The 26161-nt window shown below is 41.3% G+C and overlaps 2 protein-coding genes across 2 annotated transcripts in view; one reads left to right on the forward strand and one right to left on the reverse strand.

Moving 5' to 3' along the window:
• NT5DC1 (5'-nucleotidase domain containing 1) overlaps nt 1-26161 on the reverse strand; it is a 124782-nt gene that overhangs the window by 83218 nt on the left and 15403 nt on the right. The gene's annotated exons all lie outside the window — the stretch shown is intronic.
• COL10A1 (collagen type X alpha 1 chain) lies at nt 15603-25181 on the forward strand. Its single transcript, XM_063124759.1, has 3 exons — nt 15603-15680; nt 16222-16384; nt 22689-25181. The coding sequence occupies exons 1-3, from the start codon at nt 15675-15677 to the stop codon at nt 24551-24553; spliced, it is 2034 nt and encodes a 677-aa protein (XP_062980829.1). The 5' UTR covers nt 15603-15674; the 3' UTR covers nt 24554-25181.

Below are 26161 nucleotides of genomic sequence, written 5' to 3' on the forward strand. Positions count from 1 at the left end.
TGCGATATAAACTTCCAGTAAGCACTTATCAGCGGTTACTCATGTACCTTTTACATATTTCTGTCAATGAAGCCATTAGCTATAATACTCAGGTTTCTTGAATCCCCTGTTGAGTGAGCACAATAGCACAGAACGGATGACCCACTCTATTTAGAAGCCACTCCTGCAAGACCCAAAACTGCCAGAATAATTTATACTAGTAGATCTGAATTCTGGCAGGCACAAATGGAAAACAAGCCGATGGTATGCCAGTGTTGACACTATTTGTTTGTAGCCAATAGCTCACCAAACAAACCTACTTCCTTTGTAAACTAGCAAAATCTGCTAAACAGCCAACTCTCTTCACACTGAAGAGCATCTTGAGAAGCTCTGAAAAAGTCAAATCAATTCACCCTAAAATACAAAGTTCAAGAAATACAACAATATTTAATGAGTCAAGCATAAATAAACATGTTACCAGAAATAAAGTCTAACAAAAGCTGATTTTCAAATACCAGTAAAATGACAATAGTACAACCAGCTTTTTATAAGCTTTTTGCATTGCATGCCAGTGCCGGGGATTTGCAGTTAATGTGCAGGTAAGTAGAATATGGCACGGACATTTTGGCTGCTCTTCCAGTACCTCTTGGCAGCTGAGTAATTGCAGGCCGACCACTGTGGTGAGAAAGCCAGCCTCTGGCTACATGAGCTGAAAAGGAATGCTGGTCTTGGGCCTCACACATCTGCCATCTCTTTCTACTTTGGATGGACAACATAGGAATAGAAGGGAGAGAGGGAAACTGGTGAAATCTAGAGGAACTGAGAATGAACACAAGGCGGTCTGGAAGCAAGGGCTTGGCTGAACCAACTCAAAACATTGTGTAGCACATCTAAGGTGGAATATACAGCATGCGAAAAATAGTTGAATCCCATTCGTCTAAAAAATAGCTTAGCTTCATATCATTCCACTACATGAAGTTCATCAGGTGAGTGTTTTATCGCACATTTGCTACTTCCCACTTACGGATGTATGTGCGTCCTTTAGACAACGACGTCTGCCTCCCACGTGCCTTCCACTCCTTCCGCCCATTCCCCCATCACAAAATAGACCCCTTTTAATCCACCTTTTTTTAAAAAATTGAATGTGCCACGATTTCCTGCTGCATGCACGAAAAGCGGTGCGATTAAAACGGTCCCTGAATGGGCCACATGGTGTTTGTTTACTTCCTCTTTCCCCTCTAGGGACAAACGCAGGGGTGGAGAAGCGATGGTAAGGAAACACGATTTCCCCCCGTGTGATGATGCTCTATGTAATGAATCAGCCATACAAAGAATTGTATTTTACATGCGCTAAGGCATACTGTATTACAAATATGATAAATAATCTAATAATAAAGGACAATGGAAGGGAATAACTCTTCTCCTACCCCCACATGCCCATTGGGGCCTGAAAGGGCCTCTTAATGCTAAGAGGCCCTTTCAAGCCCTGATGGGCATGGGGTGGGGGGCAGGAAAGCATGCTTTCTGGGCCTCTAGAATCTGTGAATTTTCCAGAGTCCTGGAAAGCGCACTTTTCTGTGCTCCTGCCTAGCTCTGCAGGTGGCAGTTGTCATGTTTTTTAAGACCGCCTGTCATCTTGGGAAATAATAAAGAGATCTGCTAGGTAATCTATAAAGCTTTATTCAAGCAATAAACATCTCTTTTCACCTAAAGAGTGTCTGGTATTTAGGAGCTTTCTTCTAGGTAAAATTATGCAAACTAAGTGAGACAATTGTTCTTTCAAGAATGGAAAGCTCTTAGAACGCGTTAACTTCAGAGAGACTCGTTTTGATGCAGCTTCTGACTAGATGCTAGCTGGGCTGACTTTCTCTCACTTTCTTTTAGCTCTTCTTGTTTTAGTCTGCGGCATACTCTAGATCGGCTAGCTTCTCCGTGCCCTCCCCCTCGGAAGAATACTGATTTCCCACTGACTGTGTGTTGTTTACACTTGAGGAGATAAGCTCTGGAGAAGGATTATTCTCAACTGGTGAAGAGCTCATGAGAGCTGCTTCCTCCACTGGTATAACCTGCCATGTTTCTGGTGGTGTCTCCTCTACTTCAGAGTCTGATTCTGATTGATCACCTGAAACTCCTTCCCCCAACCCAAGAAGAGCAGGGCTAGACATGACACCAGTGGTGGCACGGAATATGTTTGCACAACTGCATCTAGTGCACGAGCTGTGACCGTTCCTGAGTCAATCTGAACTGACAATAGTTATCCATGACTTAATTACATGACTATTGTAATGCACTCTATATGGAGCTGCCCTTGAAAGCATCCAGAAGTTTCAACTGGTGCAAAATGTGGTAGCTAGGCTGCTAATCTGTGCAAAATATTGTGATCACATCAACCCAATACTGGAAGATCTGTTCCAGTTACCAATTGTTTTCCAGGCTGAATTAAAGATGTTTGTTTTAACCTTTAAAGCTCTAAATGGCTTAGGGCTGACTACCTGAGGTACCTTCTATCTAAGTATGACTATGGACAGTTCTTAATATCAGCAGAAGAGATAACCTCGCTTGTGCACATGGGAAAGGGCTTTCTCCTACATTGCTCCCAAACTCTGGAACAATGCCCTTTGGATTTGTGACTAGTCTCAATTCTCTCTGTCTTCAGAAATGGGGTTAAGATACATCTGTTTCACTTGGGTTTTTAAATTGTTACCAAGTTTTTAAGGTTGATTTTAATGTTTTACCTTCTGGGTTTTTTCTAAAGTGTCTTGGTTGGTTTCACTAAGGCAGTATAGAAATACAATAAATAAATAACAGCAACTCAAGAGGTCTAGCCTTTGGGCAAGTTCCTCCATGAATAAGAGTGAACTACAGCAGCTTCTCATTAAGTTATTTAAAGAGATGAGGGTGCAGTCTTCAGAGTCACTCCTTTGAATGTGTGTGTTATGTGGCATCATGGAGGAAGTCAGGGTGTTACAAAAAGGACTGTGTTAAAAGTGGAAATGCCACTTTTAAAAGTGTCAAAGCTCCTTAATATTTGGCTGCTGGTGGTGTTCGCATAGGCTACAGCATAGAAACAGAAAAGAATGTTTTACTATTTTGAGATTGCAGCCTTCTTTGCCCCCACCTTAAAAAGAATCCTCAGCATATAGTTGAGGGCTAGCTCAGTTCAAAGACTGCCTGGAAGAGATGGGTGCTTCCCCCAGAGCTTTATGCCATATATAATGCTTCTTGGTTGGCATTATATATGGCGCTGTAAAGAGTACTCCAAAGAATGCTTCTTTGATTGGGCTAGGTGCTCTGTCACAACTAAATCTTCCAGTTCCAACTATTTTCCAGCAATGAAGTTCTATAGGTAGTATAAAAGCACATTCAGATCTGATCTTCATGTAGGTTGCTGTATCTGTGGTTGCCAGGACCCATGTGCTTTTAATTGATTTATGGTCATTTAGAGCCTCGGTTTCACCTTGAGATTAGTGCTGTATCCTGAGAGTCCCAACAGGCACTTATCTTAGATGATCTAGTTAGGATTTAGTGAATGGCTCAATGCTATAGGGTACAAATGTAACATAAAGATCAATGCTACCAGCTCCTCAGACAGAAGATCTTGTACTTTAATAACTATTTCTGAAAAATCAATTGCTTACATGGTTATTCCCGCATTTGGAGATAGGGCAAAGTGTGTACCCACATCTTTTAAAGTGTAACAGGAGAGATGGATTTTAAAGCACAATTGAGATCCTGATGCATGAAGAAAGGAGAAGACGGGAAGGTGAACATAGAACATCAAAAACCACAAAGTTCTAAAACATAATTTTAGCAAAACAAACCTAAATCAAAATCCACCCAACTTTAAAAAAACAAAACAAAAAACCAGGCTCAGACCTTTATTTGCTCTGATACAAAAGAAAAGACCCAAAATATTTTTTACCTGAGGACCTGTTTACACATGGGGAGTTCTTCATGAATCAGATGTTTGCCCTGGGCCAGGTAGCAAGCAAATGAATGCTTATATTCATGAAGACTGCTACCTGCTGAAGAAAGTACACTTTGCAAAAATAACTGCTAAGCTTTTATGGAAGATTCCTCTAATTATGTGGTTTTTGAGAAAATATCTTGAACCTTTTTACCTCTGAGGGGACTAGGTTTAACTCTCATTCCTCCTAAAGTCCCCACTGAGGCTCTCATTGGAGGACTGAAGGAAAACAAGAAACTAGCTAAGAAGTCAGGAGGAGAATGCAAATGGATGAAATGCCAACTTTCTTGTGGAACACAGAACTTATAATCTAAAATAATGTAACACTTCCCTTGCCGTGTGGACACAAGCAAAAGGATTTTGATTATAAAAATAATGATGAAACTGGGAAAGTAATGTTGAAAAACAAGGGGAAAATTAACATTCACCAATGGCCAGAACTTGAAAATACAAAAAGAGAGTCAACTTGATTATGTTATTGAAGGGACAGACTCCTTGCCATATTAGCCAACATTAACCGGTTCCACCTCCCATTCAACTGCTCGGCCTCCATTAGTTTATTTATTTATTTAATTTATTTATTACATTTTTATACCGCCCAATAGCCGAAGCTCTCTGGGCAGTTCACAAAAATTAAAACCATCATAAAACAACCAACAGGTTAAAAACACAAATACAAAATACAGTATAAAAAAGCACAACCAGGATAAAACCATGCAGCAAAATTGATATAAGGTTAAAATACAGAGTTAAAACAGTATAATTTAAATTTAAGTTAAAATTAAGTGTTAAAATACTGAGAGAATAAAAAGGTCTTCAGCTGGCGATGAAAGGAGTACAGTGTAGGCGCCAGGCGGACCTCTCTGGGGAGCTCATTCCACAACCGGGGTGCCACAGCGGAGAAAGCCCTCCTCCTAGTAGCCACCTGCCTCACTTCCTTTGGCAGGGGCTCACGGAGAAGGGTCCCTGTAGATGATCTTAAGGTCCGGGCAGGTACATATGGGAGGAGGCGTTCCTTCAAATAACCTGGCCCCAAACCGTTTAGGGCTTTAAATGTCAATACCAGCATTTTGAATCGGGCCCGGACCTGGACTGGCAGCCAATGAAGTTGTAAAAGGACTGGCGTAATGTGATCTCGCCGGCAAGTCCCTGTTAGTAAACGGGCTGCCCTGTTTTGTACCAGCTGAAGCTTCTGGACCGTTTTCAAAGGCAGCCCCACGTATAATGCATTGCAGTAATCCAAACGAGAGGTTATCAGAGCATGGATCACTGTAGCTAGGCTATCACTGTCCAGATAAGGGCGCAGCTGGTATATCAGCCTGAGCTGATAAAAGGTGCTCTTTGCCACTGAGTTCACCTGTGCCTCAAGTGACAGTTCTGGATCCAAGAGCACCCCCAAACTACGGACCCGATCCTTTAGGGAGAGTGCAACCCCGCCCAGGACAGGGCAAACATCACCTCGCCGGACAAATGAACCACCCGCTAACAGTACCTCCGTCTTGTCTGGATTGAGTCTCAGTTTGTTAGTTGCAAAACAAAGGAATTTTGACAGATGATGCTATTCCTCAATCTCAGTTAATGCATGTGGTGTAGGTAGGACCACAATGGAAAGTGCAATAGCATGAAATCTTGGGGTAAAACTATCTTATTTTGTTGTGCTTATTTGCCTGAATAGTTCCTCTCCCATATTAACCTTAATGCTGTCTGTTGTTGCTATTGTTGTTAATCTATTCTGGCACTGCTTTGTTTTATTGTCAATTTTATGAACTGGTTTAGGTTTAGGCTTGTTTTAACTTGGGTTTTTAAACTAGCTTAAGGATAGTATTTTACAATGCATGAACTGCTCAAAAATGGTGGTGTCTATGCACATACATATAACCCCCCTGTAGAGTCCTGATATCTAGTCAACACATGAGGGGGGCAGCGGTCTCAGCCCTTCACAGTTTGATCGTAACTTACACTCACAATATGCGTGTGCAGGATCTGTCTGCATTATCTGTATCCTACACAAATGCAGGGTAAAGACTGGCAAAGAGAGAGTTCCTTCACATGAGGTTTTTATCACACATTCGTGGTGAGTCATGCATGAAAGTTTAGGGGTCCTCTATGCACACGGTATGTGAAGCCAGCAGGTCCAATTCCACTTTGCCTTCCATATTTCAACAGTACTGAGATATCCCTGATCTTCGCAGGGCTTTATTAGAGGCACAATGGTGAAAAATACTATTTCATAAGGTGGGACTAAAAAACAAAATTACAGTAATAGTATTATAGTATTACATTATAGTAATACAATGCATTCTAGTAATACCTTGCAAAGTAGAAACATGGATACAGCACTACAGATGCAATATCACATGGGGAACAGAGCAATGACTTATTGTAGCAGCATAACAATCCATTATCCTCAGTAGCTTAGCCCATAGATAACTTGCAGTAGAGTTGAACCCTTATGGCAAGAGTGGGCTTGCAGGATCTATATAGCTTGCAGGATCCATGTTGACTTTTACTAGTAAACCAGAGCCTGCCTCAAAAGGCATACCCTTAGAACTGAAGAATTCTGGGCCCAGGAATTTGTTTTGAGTACCAGAATTGAATGGAGCTCACAGCCCTTCTGCGCAAAATTCAGTTTTAGACATTCCAAGCTTTCTCAATTTCAGCAGCATAATTTAGGACAGTTGGGGGAAGGTGGAGTCATAGTGTTGCTGGTATTGTTAAACAATGGTGAGTCAGAAATCCTTGATCTGCTGCAAAATAGCCAGAGATATACCAGTAGATCCATATCTAATTTCTGCCAACCTCTGCACTACAGCAATTAACTCTAGTCTAATCAGAGGGAAGAGGCTTCAATGATCACAAAAATAAATGACAACTGCTTACAACACTCACACAGCAGGTAATCCTTTTATTAAATGCTCCTAGGGCAGCGCCAGGGGTTGGCACTGTTGGACATCTTCTAAGGCCCACCTTCAGGAAGGGTTTCACTTCTGACCCCCACAGCCCTTGGCCCTGTCTCTGTGACTTGTTCACCTGCCTTCTCTGTGCATAAAGGCAGTGACAAAAGTGAGGGCATGGAGCAGCATCTTCCACTTGCCTTGAACTCTCACCCAGAGGAGTTGTGCGGACTGGACCCTAAGGGAGACAGCAAGCAAATGGGCAGTGGCAGGGAGTGGGCCCACTAAAGGAGGAGGACTACTGACCAAGGAAGCCAATACTGGGTACCTCCTATTTCAGAGTGTAGCTACCATCACAGGAAGAGCTGACACCAGAAAGAACCTTGTCTGCCCTCTGTGCATATAACCACCAGCTTCCCTATTCACGGAAGCCCAAATAAATACATTTCAATAAGGCAACTCAGTGCATATTTAAAGAGCTCAGCAAACTCAGGTCACCACATTACATTTTTGTAGGACTATAATGTGCCCATTATTTTAGCTAGAGCCAAAAGCATCACAATTGACTGCAGATAATCTGGCAGGAGAAATACAGCAATACTTTTGGGACTTGGCTGGATAAAATAAAGCAAATGTTCTTGTACTAAAAAAGGTGTTACGGTCAAGCCTCGCCCTGAATGACTACTTAAGGTATGCATCAAATGACAAAATAAACAAACCACTCTTTCATTGGATAATGTATTCAGGCATGTTTTACAAGAAAACACTGCTATTCTATATATTCGCAGTATGAAAGAGACATGACCTTAAAAAATGATGAACACTAAAACAAGTAGAAATGGTACAATGAATTACTAAGCAATCCTGCTTAGCAGTAAGTCCTACATAGTTCACTGGACTTTACCCCTCGTACACCACTGCAAAGCTATCCTATAGGCTAGTCAAGATGGTGGCCGCCATTGTGCTACAGGTTACACACCAGTGTAAGCTCTATGCTCCCTAACAATAGCACAACACAATAATAATAGCAGGAGAAAGTGGTAAACATATTACAAATTTTCTTAATGAATCCCTTGGGACTACACTTTCACTCCACCAATCATAATGTTGCTTGTTACCAACAACCCCATTTTAGCCATGCATGAAAGGCACCAATCAACACAGGGCAAAGCTCTCATATTAGTCAGTGGGGTTCCTCTTACTTAGTGCACTGCTTGCTCTCCCAATTGGCAGGGTGAGCAGCTCACTAAGCATTTCCATGGCCGATGGTGCCCGGTGAAAGAGCAGCTTTTTGCCTGGTGCTTTGGTCAGGGAGGCTTTGGTGTGCATGTGGCTTCGGCACATCCACCAAAGCTGGGCACCAAGGGGTTTGTTTCACCCCATTGGGAAAAGCCCAACTGGGCTGGATCCAAGCCGTCTCAGTTCACTTCACTCCTGCGAAGTCTAAGCCAGCTTAGTTTGGCATGCTTCGGGGCTGTTCACACAACACACTAACCCACACTCAGTGTTTCAGTGTGGGTTGTTGTTGTTGAACCATGGGGTTGTTCACTGAACCGCTAACCAAGTTAGCATGTTGTCTGATCCCAGGCTATTTTGTAATTCATGCAGTGTGGATTGCCATCCACCCTTAACAACACAACAACAAACCAGAGGTTCTCTATATGGCTGGTTAGAGAAAAATAAGCCACAGCTATAGTTAACTGACCTGGGCTTGGACAACATAATAATCAATGGTTCAACAAACTACCAATCCACGATTCAACAACAACCCACACTGAACCACTGAGTATGAGTTAGTGTGTTGTGCAAACCTGTGTCCTCCCCAAATAGGGAGGTGTCTGTATATTATAGATAATGCAGTGATTTGCATATGGGCCAATGGCCTCATTATGGTGACTCAGAGCATCATCAGGCGATGTCATGTCTAACCCTACTGCCCGTTTTGGGAGAAGATGTTTCAGGTAATCAATCAGAATCAGATTCAGAACTAGAAAACACAGCACCAGACACAAGCCATCCTGTACCAGTGGGGCAGGGGTGATTCCCCAGCTGGGAGTTAGCCCTCTCCAGAGCTTATCTCCTCAAGGCCAAATCCTACCCACTCAGTGGGAAGTAAGCTTTCTTCCGGAGGTGAGCATCCCAACAAGCTAGCTGATGCTAGGGTCTGCTGGAAGCTCAAATACTCGGGGTGGAAGGAAGGTGTGAGAAAGTCGGTTCGACTAGGATTACGCCAGAACCTGGCTCTGCACCAGGCTCTCTGAAGTTACAGGCGTTTGGGAAGAGCCTTCCTATTCTTCTTGAGTGGACAATTGTCTTGCTTAGTTTGCATAGATTTGCATAGGGAGACGTTTCCAGGAAATTAGACTCTCTTCAGGTAGAAGAGACGTTTGTTGCTTAATAAAAGTGTTGTAGATTACTTAACAAATCTCATCATTTGCATCCCATCGAAAGCAAAAGTTTTCTGAAAAACACGACAGGCGAGTGTTTTATTGCACGCTCATTACTGCCCACTCACGGTTTTTCGTGGGTCATTTTGATGATGACATGCGCCTCCCGTGTGCCTTCCACTCCTTCTGGTCTTTTTTCCGCCACAAGTAAGACCCTGGTAAATCTATTTGGGGGTGGGGGAAGCGAAATGTGCCATCATTTCCTGCTGTCTGCAGGAAAATCAGTGTGATAAAAACACCCACTGAATGGGCCATGTGGTCATTGCTTACTTCCTCTTTCTTCCCCTGTGTGAAGAAAGAGGAAGATTCCCCCTCCCTTGTCTGATGACACTCTCATTCTTGCCCAGGATATTTCTAATTCAATCCAGCCATGCTTCTCTAAAGATTACTTGGTTACTTGCCAATATCTGCTGGTACCTACTGCCAGCTTCCCATCATGTGTCCCTTCATAAAGATAGCTTAGTTGAGTAAGAAGGATCAGTTAATCATCATAAGGTGCCACTTTACATTGAACAGAAGCGAGTTCTGATAGCATTACACATGAAAAGTGTTGATCTCCTTTTGTTCTTATTCTTATAGGGCTCAGGTGCCTCTGAAAGCCACATGACAGACAGAAGCATAACTGGTAGAGCTTTCCCCATCACTGCATCTTCATGCTGGGTAAAGTTGTATCTGTTACATTTCTGTCCATCATACGGCTTTCAAATGTTCAGACCTACAAGAGAGAAAATTGGCACGCACACACGCGCACACACACACACACACACACACACACGAGGAATAGTTAATTCCCTACTGGTTGCTGTGGGATATGTTTGTCTGGATTTAGTGTATTTAGTGTTTGGTATATTTAGTTACAGCAGCTATTTTGTGCTAGCAGGGAACACAAAATCTAGCACTGAAGTACTCAGGATCTGGACTCTTCCGTTCTTCCCACACCAGACTTTCACCCCTTTCCCTCCTTATGCCATCAGTTACAATGGTGTACTACTTGCACAGATATAAGTTGCGCTAGTGTAATAATGTCAATATGCTGTCATAATATCACTACACAGGCATAATTTGGCTGTACTGGTGTAAAGGATTGAGTAGCAATCCTATTCTCATCCAGCCAGTATAACTGAAATATAGTGTTTTATTGTTAGTCTCATACAGTTTTCAGGACAGGTTATGGGTGAATTGGGGCTCACTTTACAGAGTGAAATATTGTTTTCTTGTTAAAGAAAAGTGGTTATTTCAGAAACCTGCAAAATAGAAGTATGAATTTGGATATATATTTTATGGGTTTTTATTTTGACATAAGTAGCCTAATAAGGTTCCCTCATGGTTGCTATTTCTAAGTGGCTAGTCTGTATTTTAAATTACATGGTATTACAAACTTGAAATGAAAAAGAGATGCTAAAATGTACTTGTCCTGCATATATATCCACAAGTATTTTGTATTATTTGCCAAATAATTCATCTAACCAACCTCTGCCAACTTCTGCCACTTACACTTAGGGTAATGGATATTTTTAAAAGCTTTCTAGCAATTTTAAACATTAACTACTTTGTAAACCCTAGAGTCTGCGAGAAAATATTTATACTTGGCTTTTATATAGGTATACATACACAGAGTATATTGACAGTTGAGAATCATTTTTTTTAAAAAAAAATTCAAATGGGAAGGATGGGATGAAGACCTTCCTTAGGCAAAAACACTAAGGATGCAATCCTAAGGCTGGTTAGACAGAAAAAAAGTCCTACAATTCCCAGCATTCCCCAGCCAGCCATGGTTGTAGGACCTTTTTTCTGTCTAACCAGCCTTAGGATTGTGCCCTAAGTATAACAACCCTAGTCTCCCTCCACCAGAAATACATAGCATGAAATTTAACACGTCTCACTACAAATTGAGGCAAATAAGATCCTCCTCCTTAGCTTTTCCTCCCCTAAGTCTTTTGTATGACACTGAAAACCCTTAATCTCATCTTTTATGATAAAGAAATCATGAAGAGGCCATTCTCCATTATCTTTCAGCACCAAGTGAAACTTTTGTTGTTGTTGTTCACTCAGGTTTTTTATGATGTTTAATTTGATTGAGGTGTTTAACTGTCTTTTTAAATACTCACAATATTCTTCTGTTTGTACAAATATTTATTGTTACTGTTATCACCTCAAAATTATGTAAACTGCTTTGGGAGTCTGCATAAGTGAAAGCTTTCTATACAAGCCCTTAAAATAAATAAATACAAACAAAAACACCAAAGACAATTCTCATTGTTCTACATGAAAACGTAAGCTCTGGGTTGTGGCCAATGTTAGTCCTACTTAGAGTAAACCCACTGAAATGAATGAACTTAAATTAGTCTAATAATACAAGCTACCATGAGGAAAACACACTGGCCTGGTTCAGACAACACGCTAAACCATGCTGCTTAAACACTAAGCAGGGTGCTGCTTAAACACTTCTGCAGGGAGCATTAATGTGTTGACTGAATACAGTGGCCTGCCTGTAAGTGTGTTGTGTGAACCCAGTAAGTGTGTTGTGTGAACCCAGCCATAGAATCCTCTGCGGACAACCAAATACTGACAGGCTCCTAGAAGGTATGAAATTCAAGGACCAAAGTTCTATGCAAAATAATAAAATGGTGCTTTCCACCTTTATCTGCGGAACTAGGTCCTGGATCTTGAAGTGCCCTTTTCACCATCCATGATTCTCAAATCCTAGTGTTGCCTGCTCCATACCTAACAATGCTGCTAGCGATCTGTCTCTCTATGGGCTCTATGTCTAGACAGGCTGCCATGCTCACCAGTGTGTTTCACCTTGCCACAGTCCACTGAACTAAGCAGAGCCTTCCAATGGCCACTACAAGTGCCTGTAAAAGCACAACTCAAAACAAGGTTTGGGATGCCACTGAATTTTTGTTTTATTTAAGGCGTCTATCCAACACTTCAAATGCACCTTAAAAAGGGCTTATCGTTAATATTGGCTATGTAATGACAGTTGTAAAAGCAGCATCAACTTTTTGTTCACTGGATCAGTCTCCCCAAATGCCTGGTGAAAGTTTTTACCAACCTTCTGATAAGCTGAGTGGAATTGGGCCTGTCACGCTTCCTTCAGAAGGATATTTTACAAGGTTGACATCACTACAGAAAAGCCCGTTTGTAATCTATTATCTCCCCCAATGCCCTGGAAATCAAGTAGCTGAGTTTGGTTGATGTGCAGACCAGTTCATGGTGAATAAGGCCATCAATGGCTACTAGTCATGATGCTATATATTACCTCTGGTATTGGAAGTAGTACACCTCTCAATACCAGTTGTTCGGGAACACAAACAGGAGGATACAATTGTGTTCATGTCCTGCTTGCAGGCTTCCCCTAGGGATCTGGTTGGCCACTGTGGGAACAGAAGGATAGACTAGATGGGCCTTTGGTGTGATCCAGCTCTTCTTATGTTCTCAAAATTTAACCAGATTGACTAAAGATGCTAGAGTCTTGTTCTGTACTATGGGACTCTGCATCCCTGCACTGAGCAGGGGATTGGACTCGATGGCCTTATATGCCCCTTCCAACTCTACTATTCTATGATTCTATGCTTGTTTCAGTTATCTGAAGTTATTCGTTTTTCAGTCACATGGTTTGTGACACACTGTGGTCCAGATTGCAGGTGCTAATAGCATAAAGATTCTTTTTAGACCAAAGTGTTCCACAAAGCCCTGCCTAGGATAGGCAGTGGTAAGACTAGGCTTGGCAATAGAATCACAATTATAAACCGAAAGAGGACATAAGAGTAGAATTGTGCCCTCACTTACTAACTTAGCTTAGGATTTATTTAAAAGTATGGCCAGATATTCAAATAAGGTGCATTTTTTTTTTTAAAAAAAAGTAAGCAGTTACTACAAATAGCAGTGAAACCACACAAATAATCCCACAATTCACATATAAACCTACAATGGAAATACATTTCTGTCAGACACCAAGATTCATTCCAGGGTAGGGAGTGCGATACATGAAGTCAACATGGTTTTGTGTACTTTTTTCTTGACCAAACACCTGTAAGACCACATAGAGGCTATTCAATTTCTTTGCTGTGAGAAAACTATAAGAAACTATGAGGTATACAATACCAGTGCTTTGTCTCTTCAATTTACTGGTACTAACAGCCAATCACTTTAGCTTCTGTGCAATAACTAGGCCAGTCTTCCCCAACCTGGAGTCCTCCAGATGTTTTGTACTTCATCTCCCAGCAGCCCCTCTAGCATGATAAATGGTCAGGAATACTGCAGGTTGTAGTCCAAAACATATGGAGGGCACAGGTTGGGGAAGGCTGAACTAGGCTACGAGTGGCAATTCAAGGATACACCTTGTTGCCTTGCTGTGACCCAGCTATGGGCCTTGTGCTGCAGAGCTGCAGTTACTGGTTGATGTACAATGCCAACAAAAAGACAAATGAGAGATTGTGACTGCTGCAACTAGCCCTGACAACTCAGTGTACCTGACATCCATGCACTGGACATCACATTTGCATATGGGCTTAGACCCCAATGGACATTGGCTCCAATCATACAACTTGTAACCACATAATTGGGATGGAGTCAGTTTGAGTCTACACATGTATATCTCTTTGCAAATGTGGCATCCAGTTCATGGATGTGAAGGGATGGTACCAGCTGAGGCAATCATGTTCTCCTTATCATGCATAGATCAGAATGTCTGCATAGAGCTTACATTATGCTGTTACAGTCCAGAACAAGTTGACTACTTTGTGGGGAACTTAATCTCTTGTACAGAAGTGGTCAGTTTGTTCAGAACTGAATAACCAATGTAGTTGAGATCCATTGCACAGAGATGAGATCATCCATACCCAACAGCTTTTGAACAGGGCTGAACATACCGTGAAACAAGTGAACTGAGATGATGCCGTCATGATTATATATTCAATCCAGAAACTAGGCCTTATGGGCACATGGAACTCTTGGGGTACAGCACATCTCATTCAGTAAAGAATATCCATGCATGAAAAAAACGGGAACATGGAACAGCTTCTGCTATTAAAATGAAAGGGGAGGGGAGTGCTTCCAAGCAGAGGAGCTCCATGGATGCATCAGAGCACAGATGTCCATAAGAAATAATCTATTGGTGTAATTATGTGCAGCTGAACACATTTGCTTAGGTTTATCCTGCTTCCATGAATCCTGCTTCCATAGAAGTTTTAACAGAAAATAATTGTAACTAAAAATTTGGGAGACAGGGAAGACAAAGTGTTATGTAGCAATTGGAGTGTTGGACTGGGACTCAAAAGTTCCGAGTTTAGTCCCCACTTGACCATTAATTCACTGAGTGACTTTGGGCCAGTAACATAGGCCTTAGCTAGACCTAAGGATTATCCCAGGCAAATGGAGGGGTCATCCCTGCCTACTTCCAGGATCCCGTGTGGCATTTGGATGCACAGGGACGATCCTGGGATATAGGCCTGGTCTAGCCATGGCCTGACTCTCAGCCTAACCTACCTCACAGGATCATTGTCGGGATAATATGGAAAAGAGGAGGATCATGTAAGCCACCTTGGGTTCCTTGCTAGAGGAAAAAAGGTGGGATATAACTATAATAATAAACTAATAAAAGGCCATGTAAAAAAAAATCAAGAAATTATTTGCAACCATGAAAAGACAGAAACTGGCTCTGTTCAAAATGAAAATTGAGATGCTCAAGGTAGTAAATCCTGTGACAGTGGAGATTCTGTATTTGCCCTAGTAACATGCCAATTTTTTGTAATATTCAATTTTTAATATAGAAATCACTCTTTGGATGGGATGAAATACTGTAGGATGTGTGTGTAAAACAAGACATGATTTTTTGTTTCTGGTGAAAGCAAATATGGTGGGAGAGAAATGCTGGCTAATTTGCGCCACAAACCTATGAACATACAGAACATACATTTGCCAGCCCATCTACATTGTTGAAGGTTTATTACCACTTACTTAGTAGGATTGCCTACTAAAACAACCAACTGAAGAAATGTAATGGTTTGCCCATTTCATTGGAAATTCAGTCAAAACTCCTTAAAAAAAAACAACTCAAGTATTATCTGATGTTGAGTTATCCAGTCTCAGTTCTAGTATAATGAAGGCAAATTCATGAGTGGGGAATGCCACCCAAAATAATAATAATAAAAATCCAACCTGACACACCATGTCTGGCCAAGAAAACTTTCCACCATAATTAGCATTTTTTCTGGTTTGAAGGCAGGGCTACAGCAGAGTGCAACTTCATGTCAGAAGGAACAAACAGTATAAATAACTCAGGATGATGCTTGAAATAACAGCTTCTGCTCTGCACACCTGTGGCAGAAGGACACATGAGCCAAGACTGAAGTCTGCTCTACTGCACATTTGTAATCCTACAACATGCCGGTATGCTGCAATTCCATCTGGCTTGGCTTCCAAATACATTTAAGTGGGACAGAGGTTTTCAGGTGCTCATTAATGGCACTTGAGGGTATTCTAGTTACAGTTACTGCAGAAGGCTTGCTTGTTGCATATGCATAGGTTTCTAAAGGCTATTGCTTCTGAAACAGGAGGACCGAGACCTTTCTTTTCAGAATATTACTGGGTGATATGGGCATTTAATATTGCTGCACCCAGCAGCTTTATTCCCACCAGTCCTTTTATTTCTGAAAATGTTTGTAAACCATCGCCACAGGCTACAGTGTAGGTTGAACATGCAATAAAATGTGACTAGATTTCTGATGCCTATAACTGTTTGTATTTCTACATTAAAAAAAATGAAGAGCATTTAAAAAACTATGTACTACACTGTACCTATTAATCTGGAAAGGTGTGGCGGCCTAAGACTGTAGATGAGATGCAAATGTTTTCAACTTTTAGGGGGCAGAAAAACCCATGAATTCAGCTCTCTTAATATAACACATTTTCTTCTTCTTCTTCAATGCAGAGTGGGTTTAGGAATATGAAGTTACAAATATCCTTCCTGCTGATGCTGTTTTCCATGAACATTGTCTGTGGCACCGAAAGCTTTTATTCTGAACGATATCAGAAGCAATCCAGTGTCCCACTGAAAGGGCCACCTTTCCTACCTTTCAGTGTAAAAAGCCAAGGTAAGTAATGTTTTCTTTTTTAAATTATTGACAACGTATAGTTTTGTTGGGTATGTTGATTATAGTGCAATGCAAACCAGGGTACTTATTATTTTGTAACTGTTGTCTGGAGACACAAAAAAATTGGTATTGTGAGCAGGTAAACTACAGATTTTCTTTCAGATATTTACTAAGATTATCACTGTAGAACTAAATGCCTACAGAAGAATAATAGCAGGGAACTAGGAAGTGCACCTGGCTTTTAACCGAAGTAAGAGCTGTTCCTTATTGCCAAAGAAGCACATCGTGGGATTGTACCACTTCAGGAAACACGTGGGGAATGTTAATGCTCTCCATGTAAGAGGTTTACAGCCAAGCACATATAAAACCAGACTGTTAGGGAGACCTTCCTAGATATGCTGGCTTTCCATGGAAAGGAGATTTCTTTTACAAGAGGAAAATGTTCAGTCATAAAACTTTCAGCCTGCATTTTGCAGTGGTTCACCCCAGGAAGGCTGGACCATGTCCCCCCCCCCCCCCCGAACAGACATATCAGCTTTACATTCACAGGTGAACATGGATGCAAAGCAGTTATGACTAGTTGAAAGACAAGCAATGCCCACAACTTACATTCGAGGGCATTTCAACTGGGATTTTAAGCAGGGCTACTCTAGACTATATGTGTTGCATCTAACCTTATATATTTAAGTTAAGGCATTTATATTATAATTTTCAAACAACTCAACATTCACTGGGACAGAGAGAGAAAATAAATAGCCCAATCACATGAAGCACTGTCCTAGGAAATGAATGTTTACTGAAGGACTGGTTTAGATTTCTGTTTCACTCAGTCCATGATTACTTAAGATTTGATGCGGCAAGAAATTCACATTATTGGGGTTTTAAGGAAAAACTGAAAGTGGAGCTAAGAATGTTAAATGTTTTGATTTCAAATGATTAATTCAGCTTTACACAAACATAATGCCTCAAATGATAGGACATGGCAATGCTAAAATACTTACATTGTGATAACAGGTATTTTCAGTCTGAGGGCAATGTGTGCATTCAACGATCTTTCTAATTTATTCTTACTGAGAGAATTCTGACTTCTAGAATTGCTAGAATTATTTTGCAGTATGCTACGACAGTTTAACTGGTATAAAACCAGAACATATATTTAAGTATAGATGCACCCTCCCCTTAAAGGAAGGAGAGTCTTGTTTATTTGGTTCAGGAATTATATTGGCTAGAATACGCAGCACAATTTAATTGAATGAAAATGCAGCCTAATGAGTAGAGAAGAATGACGAAAGGAGTAAAGCTGTATTTTTGTTGGTTTTATAGAAGTGGGATTTTCTTTCCCCTGATTTATAGGTTGCAATTCCAAGCTCGCTTATGGCTGCTTCACAAATTACTTTACCTGCTACTTAGAATAATTGCTATTTTAAAGGAACTGTTAAATTTAAACGTCCAAATGGTGAGGCAAGTGTCTATTCTGCAATGCATACATGGACTGGAGGTGGCTTTAGAACCCTTGTGTCAGAATTGTAGGCCTACTACTCACATCACCTAGGTGGCATGGGATTTGCTGCAACACTGCTCTCTCCTATATTGCCAGGGCAACATAAGAAGCACTGGACCACAGGACAGGAGCCCACACTCTGGTTCCTCTCTCACCCAGCATCAACCTTTAAGAAAGTTGATTAACATTGGCATGGGAGAAGACTCAGGGCTTGCTCATCTCAGATGGTCTATGTTTTTCAACTAGTGGCAAAAAAAGGGGGAGGGGGAAAGCAGGACAAAAATTGATTTTCTGCTATCCCAAAGGACAGAACTGCATCTAATGGGCTTAGGTTACAGGAAGATAGATTTCTGTTGAACACTGAGAGAAATGTCTTCATAGTAAGGGCAATTTGACAATTTGTACCAATTAGCTAGAGTGGTGGTGGGCTCTCCCTCACTGGAGGTCTTCATGCAGAGGCTAGAGAGCCACCTGCTGGGGATGTTCTAGTTCTAAATTCCCTGCATCAAAGAGGAGATTGGACTAGACTCCAACTCTATGATTCAATGGCACAGGAAGAATCAGCACTGCTGCATCTTACATAAAGCTGAGATTATGTAAGAACTCAGCCCAGGGGTGAACAACTTGTGGCCCTCCATGGTTTTGGCCTATAACTTCCCTCATCAATGGCTAGGGCTGATGGAAGATGTGGATCAAAACAGCTAGAGGGCCGCAAATGAGCCACCCCTGACGTAGCCTAAATGTGTGATGTGCCCCTTTACCTAGAAATACATCCAACGTAAATTAGGCGAAATTCACTTCCTAATAAACATATTTAGCTTAAGAATATTAAATTTATCTTCCTTAAACTAGAATTGACACAATTTTTACCTGTGTCATTAAATGTTAATATGAAGTGTATACGCGATGGTAAGAGACCCCATTTCATTAGTTCTCAGCTTTTCAATCTGTGAATTAATGAAACTATTTAGTCAGGTAAGAGGAAAGATGAAATCTACGTTCCTTTACCCTGCAGTATTATTACTATTTAAAAAAAAAAAAAAAAACCTTAAATGAGACATTTCCACTGTAAGCAGACAGTCAATTCCACTGTTTAATTCCAAAAGGACACAGTCAATTAAAAAATGAAAAATGAGCTTTTAAACATAATTGATATCCAGGAGTTGAATCCCCAGGACCCTGGGACAACAACCTTGGTATAATTATCCCCTCTTTATAAATAAGGCATTCCACAGTTTTAGCTACATATTCAAGGTCACTGTGTTTTACTATAAAAATGTGAACTTAATTTAGCAGTGAAAACAAGCTCATTTCTGTTCCCATAAACACTTACCCCAAGATAATAAATAGCTAAATTAAGAATTTCTACATTTGCCAAGACTCTTTGAGTGTGCATAGCAAGTAAGAAATTAGTTGAGGTTCTTTTTACAGTCTGGCTGGTGCATTTCTAAAGAGCTGAATGGCCTTTAGGCATTTTCAGAAGTGGCGAGTTATACTAGCCTTCTCCCCCATAAAGCCCCCCAGGCGTGACTATATGGACTATAACTTGCACCATCCCCACCCAGGGGATGGGGGAAATTGAGTTATATGCCCAACGTAAAAATAACCAGGCTTTGACAGCTGAGTTTTCTGAAGGTGCTCTGCGGATCACTGATACGCAAGAAGAGCTCAGAGGTTTTTGCCAGCATCATGCTGATACTTGATGCTGATAGCCCATGAGCTTTTCACTCATTATCTTACTCAGCAAAATTTCCCTGTCTGTCAACTGCTGGAGGGAAAAGGCTGAGCAAGAGAATGAGAAACATGCTACCAAGGCAAATGCCTCCAAGCTTTTCCAAAGTGTCCAACTACCCAAGGACAATTTTGCCTCCAGAATTCTCAGCAGCTAGTGAATGGCTACCTTTTCATTACTATGAGTATAAAGTGTAGTCATCACACTCTTAGAATTATTTTTAGCTTCTGTGTGACTTTTTTAAATTTACTGCCACAAGAGATGCACTTATTTAAGCATCATTTGGGAGAACAGCATTTCAGAGACATCAGTCAAGGTAAGACAACCTGGTCTTCCTGACATTTCTAAATTATCTTCCTGACTCTCTTGACCGTAAAGCTGTTGCGCTCCCTGCTCTAGGCACAGCAGGAAGCATCACATGCATATTTTAGCCACAATGGGCCAATAATCAGCACTCTGCTGGAGCAAACCATTTTACAGGTTTTCTGGCTTCCTAATTCACCAAAACCCATACTACTCCCTTGGCTCATTCTTGCCAAGGGAGTAGCTCAGTGCTACTCTGTTAGGAAGCAGAAAACCTGTAAATGGATGGTTTGCTCCAGCAAAGTGCTGATTAGTTTCTTATTTTCTGCTACTTCTGATTCCATTTCCCTACTCTTTTCCCTCTATCATTAATGTCCATGTCTGTGAGTGTTTTTAACAATCAGCTAAACCAGTAACTTTCCTTTGTTTCAAAACATTCACAACACACTTGCATCTGCTGTTCGGAATAAGCATCCTGACAGAATTTGAGTGGTGACTGAGTTATCTTGTTCCATGAAGCTCTATGAAGTTTTGAATACTTAAGCATGCCTTAGCTGGCATAAGAACTTGACTGAGGAATCAAAGAGCACCAGAAATAGTGTCGTATTACACTAGTAACTACTTTTGCACGGAAGCCTAATGGTGTGAGCCAGGATATCCCTGGTTCAAAATTCTCCTCAGGCATGACCAATTAGAGGGCCTTAGGAAACTTGCTATTATCTCAGCCTCTTGCCTTCAATATATAGATAATAATACTGATCATTATCAGATGTTCAAGCCCACTGAAAATGTGAAATACACTATATAAACAGTCATCACAGTCATCATCATCATCATCACCATCATCATCAAATAGGTAAACACACACACCCTAACTAAAATAAGGCATGGTTTAGGTGGGTAACTTTAGCATGCCTTGTTAGTGGTCAAAATATATTATTCATTTCTCACACTACCAGCTCCATGCTGAGGTCCATTAAAGGTCAATTTCTAAGTTGCATTTTCAGACTCAGGAGGATAACTTGCTTAACGCCGAATTATCTGGTGGACTGAAAACTCCACAAGTGTCTTACTGAATTCATAGATCTCTAAATGAGCTGAATGCATGCAAAACTGGTTTCCACAAGGCATACTCAATATGAGAGCAACCTGTAGTATGAAAAGAAACCCTACCTCATTAAAAGCACATAGCCAAGGCACAGCAATGGTTAAATTGCCCTTGCTGACACCCAACAACTAAAGCTTTGGAAGACATTCATATGCACCTCCCTGAGCATGTTACTTCACTAGTTTGTTGCTCTAGGTAAGTGAATATAGGCTTCAATCCTATACTCATTTACATGAACTCAATGGGGTTTGCTTTTGAGTAGACATGCAGAGGATTGCACTTTAAACCTTCTAATTTTTGTCATAAGTTTTTTAAAATAATAATGCATTGTTTATATATTTATAGTCCAACAAGATTCTACATTCCCAGAAAAGAAAAGGAAGGGAGTATCTGATAAGTTTAGTTGCTTCTAAAGAGCCTTTGATTTTCTATAGCTCACACATGGTTGAATGGCTCCATCTGCTGGTTTATAAAAAACACCATCTAAGCAGTAGTTGCTACTCCAGTTCTAAAACCATTTAGGAAGAGTCCCACTAAAGTCAACTGAACTTTGGTTACCCATTTTTCAGTTGTCCCCAATAACATCATTCATTGTTTAGTAGGGATTAAATTAAATTAAAATGTAGGGATCATCTTTAGCTCAGTGGGGCTTACTTCCACATAGTGCTGCAATCCTATGCACACTGTAAGCTCCAGTGGATGCAGAAGGACTTACTCCTGCGTAACATGCATAGGATTGTTCTAAATATTACTTAACTCATGTGTTCTTGACTGCCCAGGGTTGCCACCCTTTAACTTTACAAGTTATGGAGATCCAAGTGATTCACTGCATCAGCAGGGCATGAAAAGGCAGTTGTAGGAACTACCTTCTTTCTTTATATCCTAGAAAAAGCAGACGCAATTTCTTGCATTTTTCCTGCATCTCTTTTTCTTTGTATAAAATTGTCTTAGTGCAAAGAGAAATTTCCCAAGGAACATTATACTTTCTCTCAATTCATATTTCACCCTTCCTCACAAGGACCCCGAGGTGGCTGATAATGTAGATTGTAGCATACTAATAAAAATACATTATTTAATGCAGTCTATGAACATTTTGAAATTTACTGTCTTCCTTTGGGATTTTGTATCTCACTACAAGAGTCCATCCACAATACATATTCTACATTTTATGGGAAATCTTCCAAAATATGAAAGGTACATAAAAATCATAAACAGTTGGCAACCCTAGGGCTATTAATATTTGCCAAAACCAAACACTTAAAAGATAATTCCAAGTACACTGAAGCCAATAAGATGCTTACAGGTTTATTTTCATGTAGTCTTAATTGACCCTACATTATTTAGCTTTTTCACTATCTACCCACCAACCTTTGCTTGCTTGTGTTACCCAAGGTAAAAACAAAATCAGAATTTTATAAAACAAATGTAAACACACTGTGTGTATGTGTGTGGGAAAGTAGAGTTCACTCCTTCCAAAACGACTTTGAATATAATGCAAACATTGTAATAAGAAACAATTCTAACTGTATTAGAGATGATGGTGCACTGGGTTATTTTTAAGTCATTGTTAAGACAGACTTAAAATGCTGACTGCTATTTCTATTGCTGTTCCTTAACCACTTAATTCCTACAATACACTAATTATTTTAATTTATTTTAGTTTTACCAGCAAGGGCAGAACAAGGCCCTCCTGGCCCAGCAGGTCCTCCTGGCCCAAGAGGACTACCAGGCTCTTCCGGGGCTCCAGGAAAACCAGGTTATGGAATCCAAGGACCTCAAGGGCCACAAGGACCCCCGGGACCCCCAGGACTTTCGGCTGTCGGAAAGCCAGGCCTCCCAGGCCTGCAAGGAAAACCAGGCAACCCAGGGCTGACTGGTGAAAAAGGAGACATGGGGCCTGCAGGTCTCCCAGGGCCAAGAGGTCCCCCAGGGGCCCCTGGAATTCCTGGTCCAGCTGGGATTTCTGTTGCTGGGAAACGAGGATTGCCAGGGGGACAAGGGCCACGGGGTGTCCCTGGGGAAAACGGTGAGCCAGGCATCCCTGGTATAAATGGACAGAAGGGAGAAAATGGATTTGGGGTTCCAGGTCGCCCAGGTGAGAGAGGTCTGCCAGGGCCACAAGGGCCTTCAGGACCACCGGGACTTGCAGGGATAGGAAGGCCTGGGGAAAGGGGATTTCCAGGTCAGCCAGGAGTTAAAGGAGACCGGGGTTTGCCAGGCACCTCAGGACCAGTCGGCAGCCCTGGCCCCCAGGGCCCTCCTGGGGAAACCGGACAACCAGGAATCGGAAAACCCGGACCAAGTGGGCCAGCTGGATTGCCAGGAATTCCTGGGCCAAAAGGCCTTCCAGGTCCCTCAGGCTTGCCTGGGCCCTCTGGTCTCCCTGGGTTTGGAAAGCCTGGACTGCCAGGCATGAAGGGAAATAGAGGACCAGAAGGCCTCCCTGGTGGCCCAGGAGCAAAGGGAGAACAAGGCCCAGCTGGTGCTCCAGGGGAACCAGGACCAGTTGGACCAGCTGGGAATATGGGCCCTCAAGGGCTCAGAGGTGCAGCTGGTGAAAATGGTTTACCTGGGCTGAAGGGTGAAAGAGGCCCTGCAGGTCCATCTGGGTTCCAGGGCATGAAAGGGGAGAGAGGTCTGCCAGGATTAGATGGGAAATCTGGGCATTCGGGGGAACCAGGACTTCCTGGCCCAAAAGGACATCCAGGTCTGCCAGGTCCTAAAGGGGATACAGGCTATGCTGGGTCACCTGGCTTACCTGGGCCAATGGGTTCATCGGGACCTAAGGGAGTGGCAGGCATCAATGGTGAGCAAGGCCCAAGAGGTCCACCTGGAATACCAGGTACAAGAGGACCAGTTGGTCCTCCTGGTATCCCAGGATTCCCTGGCAGTAAAGGGAGTACAGGAGCACCAGGATTACCGGGTCCAGCTGGCATTGCTACAAAGGGTTTAGACGGACCTATGGGACCTCCTGGACGTCCAGGCACCAAAGGTGACAATGGAGAGCCTGGACTGCCAGGCTCGCCGGGTCCACCTGGTCCTCCTGGACAAGCAATATTCCCACAAGGCCAGGCCCTGGCAGGACTACCTGTTATGAAAGCTGGTGAAGTCCAAGGTCTAACTGGCATGCCAGTATCAGCTTTCACTGTCATTCTTTCCAAAGCTTACCCTGTAGCAGCCGCCCCTATCAAATTTGATAAAGTTTTGTACAACAGACAACAGCACTACGACCCCAGATCAGGAATCTTTACTTGCAGGATACCAGGACTTTACTACTTTGCTTACCATGTACACGTGAAAGGAACACATGTTTGGGTTGGCCTGTACAAAAATGGCTCACCCATCATGTACACATTTGATGAGTACAAGAAGGGATATCTTGACCAGGCTTCTGGTAGTGCTGTAGTTGACCTCATGGAAAATGACCAGGTCTGGTTACAGCTGCCCAACAATGAATCCAACGGCTTGTTCTCTTCAGAGTATGTTCATTCCTCCTTCTCAGGTTTCTTATTTGCACAAATATAACATACCATGGGTTTTTTGAAAAAAGGGAATCTTAGTATGTGTGTTTGTACTTCTAGATGTCCAGCAGAGACTAAAGAAACTCTGAACATAAAATTAAACTTCTAAGAAAAATGCTGCATGATGCATATCTTAGGTGCTCTTTTTAAAAGACATTTTAAAGGGTAATTTAATTATTCACTAAGTATAATCCTATTTTAATGCAACAGAGAAATGTATTTTACTTGCCCAAATACTGAGATGTTAATTATAATTGCCAAGATTAGTTATTAGAAAGAGGGCTCATTACCTTGTCTTATATGAAACTTCTCCTTCACAGACATGTGTAGAAAGGAAGTATTTTAATGTTGCCATCCTCACGCTTGAATAATTTGAATAATAACACTGGTAACTATTTCAGATTAAATGAGTGTAGGAATACAGTCTAATATAAGCCACTTGCTTGCTTTCAAAAAATATAATCATAGTCAAAAAAGGCTGAAACACACAGGAAGGCACAATGACTTCAATGTTCTGTCTTTTAAAATCAATGGAGCTAACTTATATAGAAGACTACTTAGAGCAGGAGTGTAAGGACAAATTCACATGCAATGTCTTTCATGTGATAACTGCAATTATGACATCTAATCTAAAACTCGTAGAATCGTTCATTATGAATGATGATCTTTTTCATATTAAAGTGTATATAATAAAATTAAATATAAGGTGCTACAGACTAACTGGAATGTTCTAAATAAAATTAGCTTAATATGGTTAAGCTATGTCAGCAGTCTCTACTAAAAGAAAATATAAATTAAAGTACTTTTTTAAAGCCTCTTTTCCCTTAAACACATCACGATAACCTTGTAATAACATCATTTCCTGGATGCTAGTGAATGTTTCATTATAAGCTGTATCTTTACTAAAAACCTAACTCAGAGAAGGCAAGGAATGCTAGCAACAGGATCCTCTAAATCGGGTCATTAGCCACCTAACAGATCAGCACATTGGACCCAGTCCAGATCTGATCATGCACGATTATCCAGATGCAAAAGCTGGTCACAGTGGTGGGAATGTACAACCCTATCTTGCATTGCAAGATGCATCCAGTCAAGTTCAGTGTGACCCAGATGAGCATTGCAATGTGGGTAGGAATGGCCATCCAGATGTGCAGCTGCACCCACATCAGCTGCATGCATGGAAGGCTGTTTATGTATGTCGATCTTTCTCGCTGGCTAATATTGGGTGATCACATTTACTGTGTCCACATTTCATGGTAAATTGATGGGTACAGTTTGGGGTGACTGATTATTTAACTCAATTGACCTCACAAAATATTTTATATTGTTACCCTCTATAGAAAGTTGTCTTTTTATGGCAGATTATGATATGCATCAGCTACATAAAGTAGAAAAAATGTATAATTTATGTTAGTTTTACACTACGGTGCTTGTACAATCATTCACTATTGTACCAATATAAGACTGATTATAATGTTGTTTAAAGTTAATATTTCATTCCACATAACTTTTTGTTGTGAAACCAAAATAAATGTTCTGTATGGTATGCATTTTACACTTTGTTCTATTAATGTCTAGTTGTGCTAACCAAACTTGATTTTAAAAACTGTGT

The sequence above is a fragment of the Elgaria multicarinata genome, chromosome 4, assembly GCF_023053635.1.
Source record: "Elgaria multicarinata webbii isolate HBS135686 ecotype San Diego chromosome 4, rElgMul1.1.pri, whole genome shotgun sequence".
NCBI lineage: Eukaryota > Metazoa > Chordata > Lepidosauria > Squamata > Anguidae > Elgaria > Elgaria multicarinata.

Excerpts from the sequence above, each read along its gene's own strand:
- COL10A1 (XM_063124759.1), top strand. Across the intron at positions 16,385-22,688 it reads TTTCAGTGTAAAAAGCCAAG|TTTTACCAGCAAGGGCAGAA; the intron begins GTAAGTAATGTT and ends AATTTATTTTAG.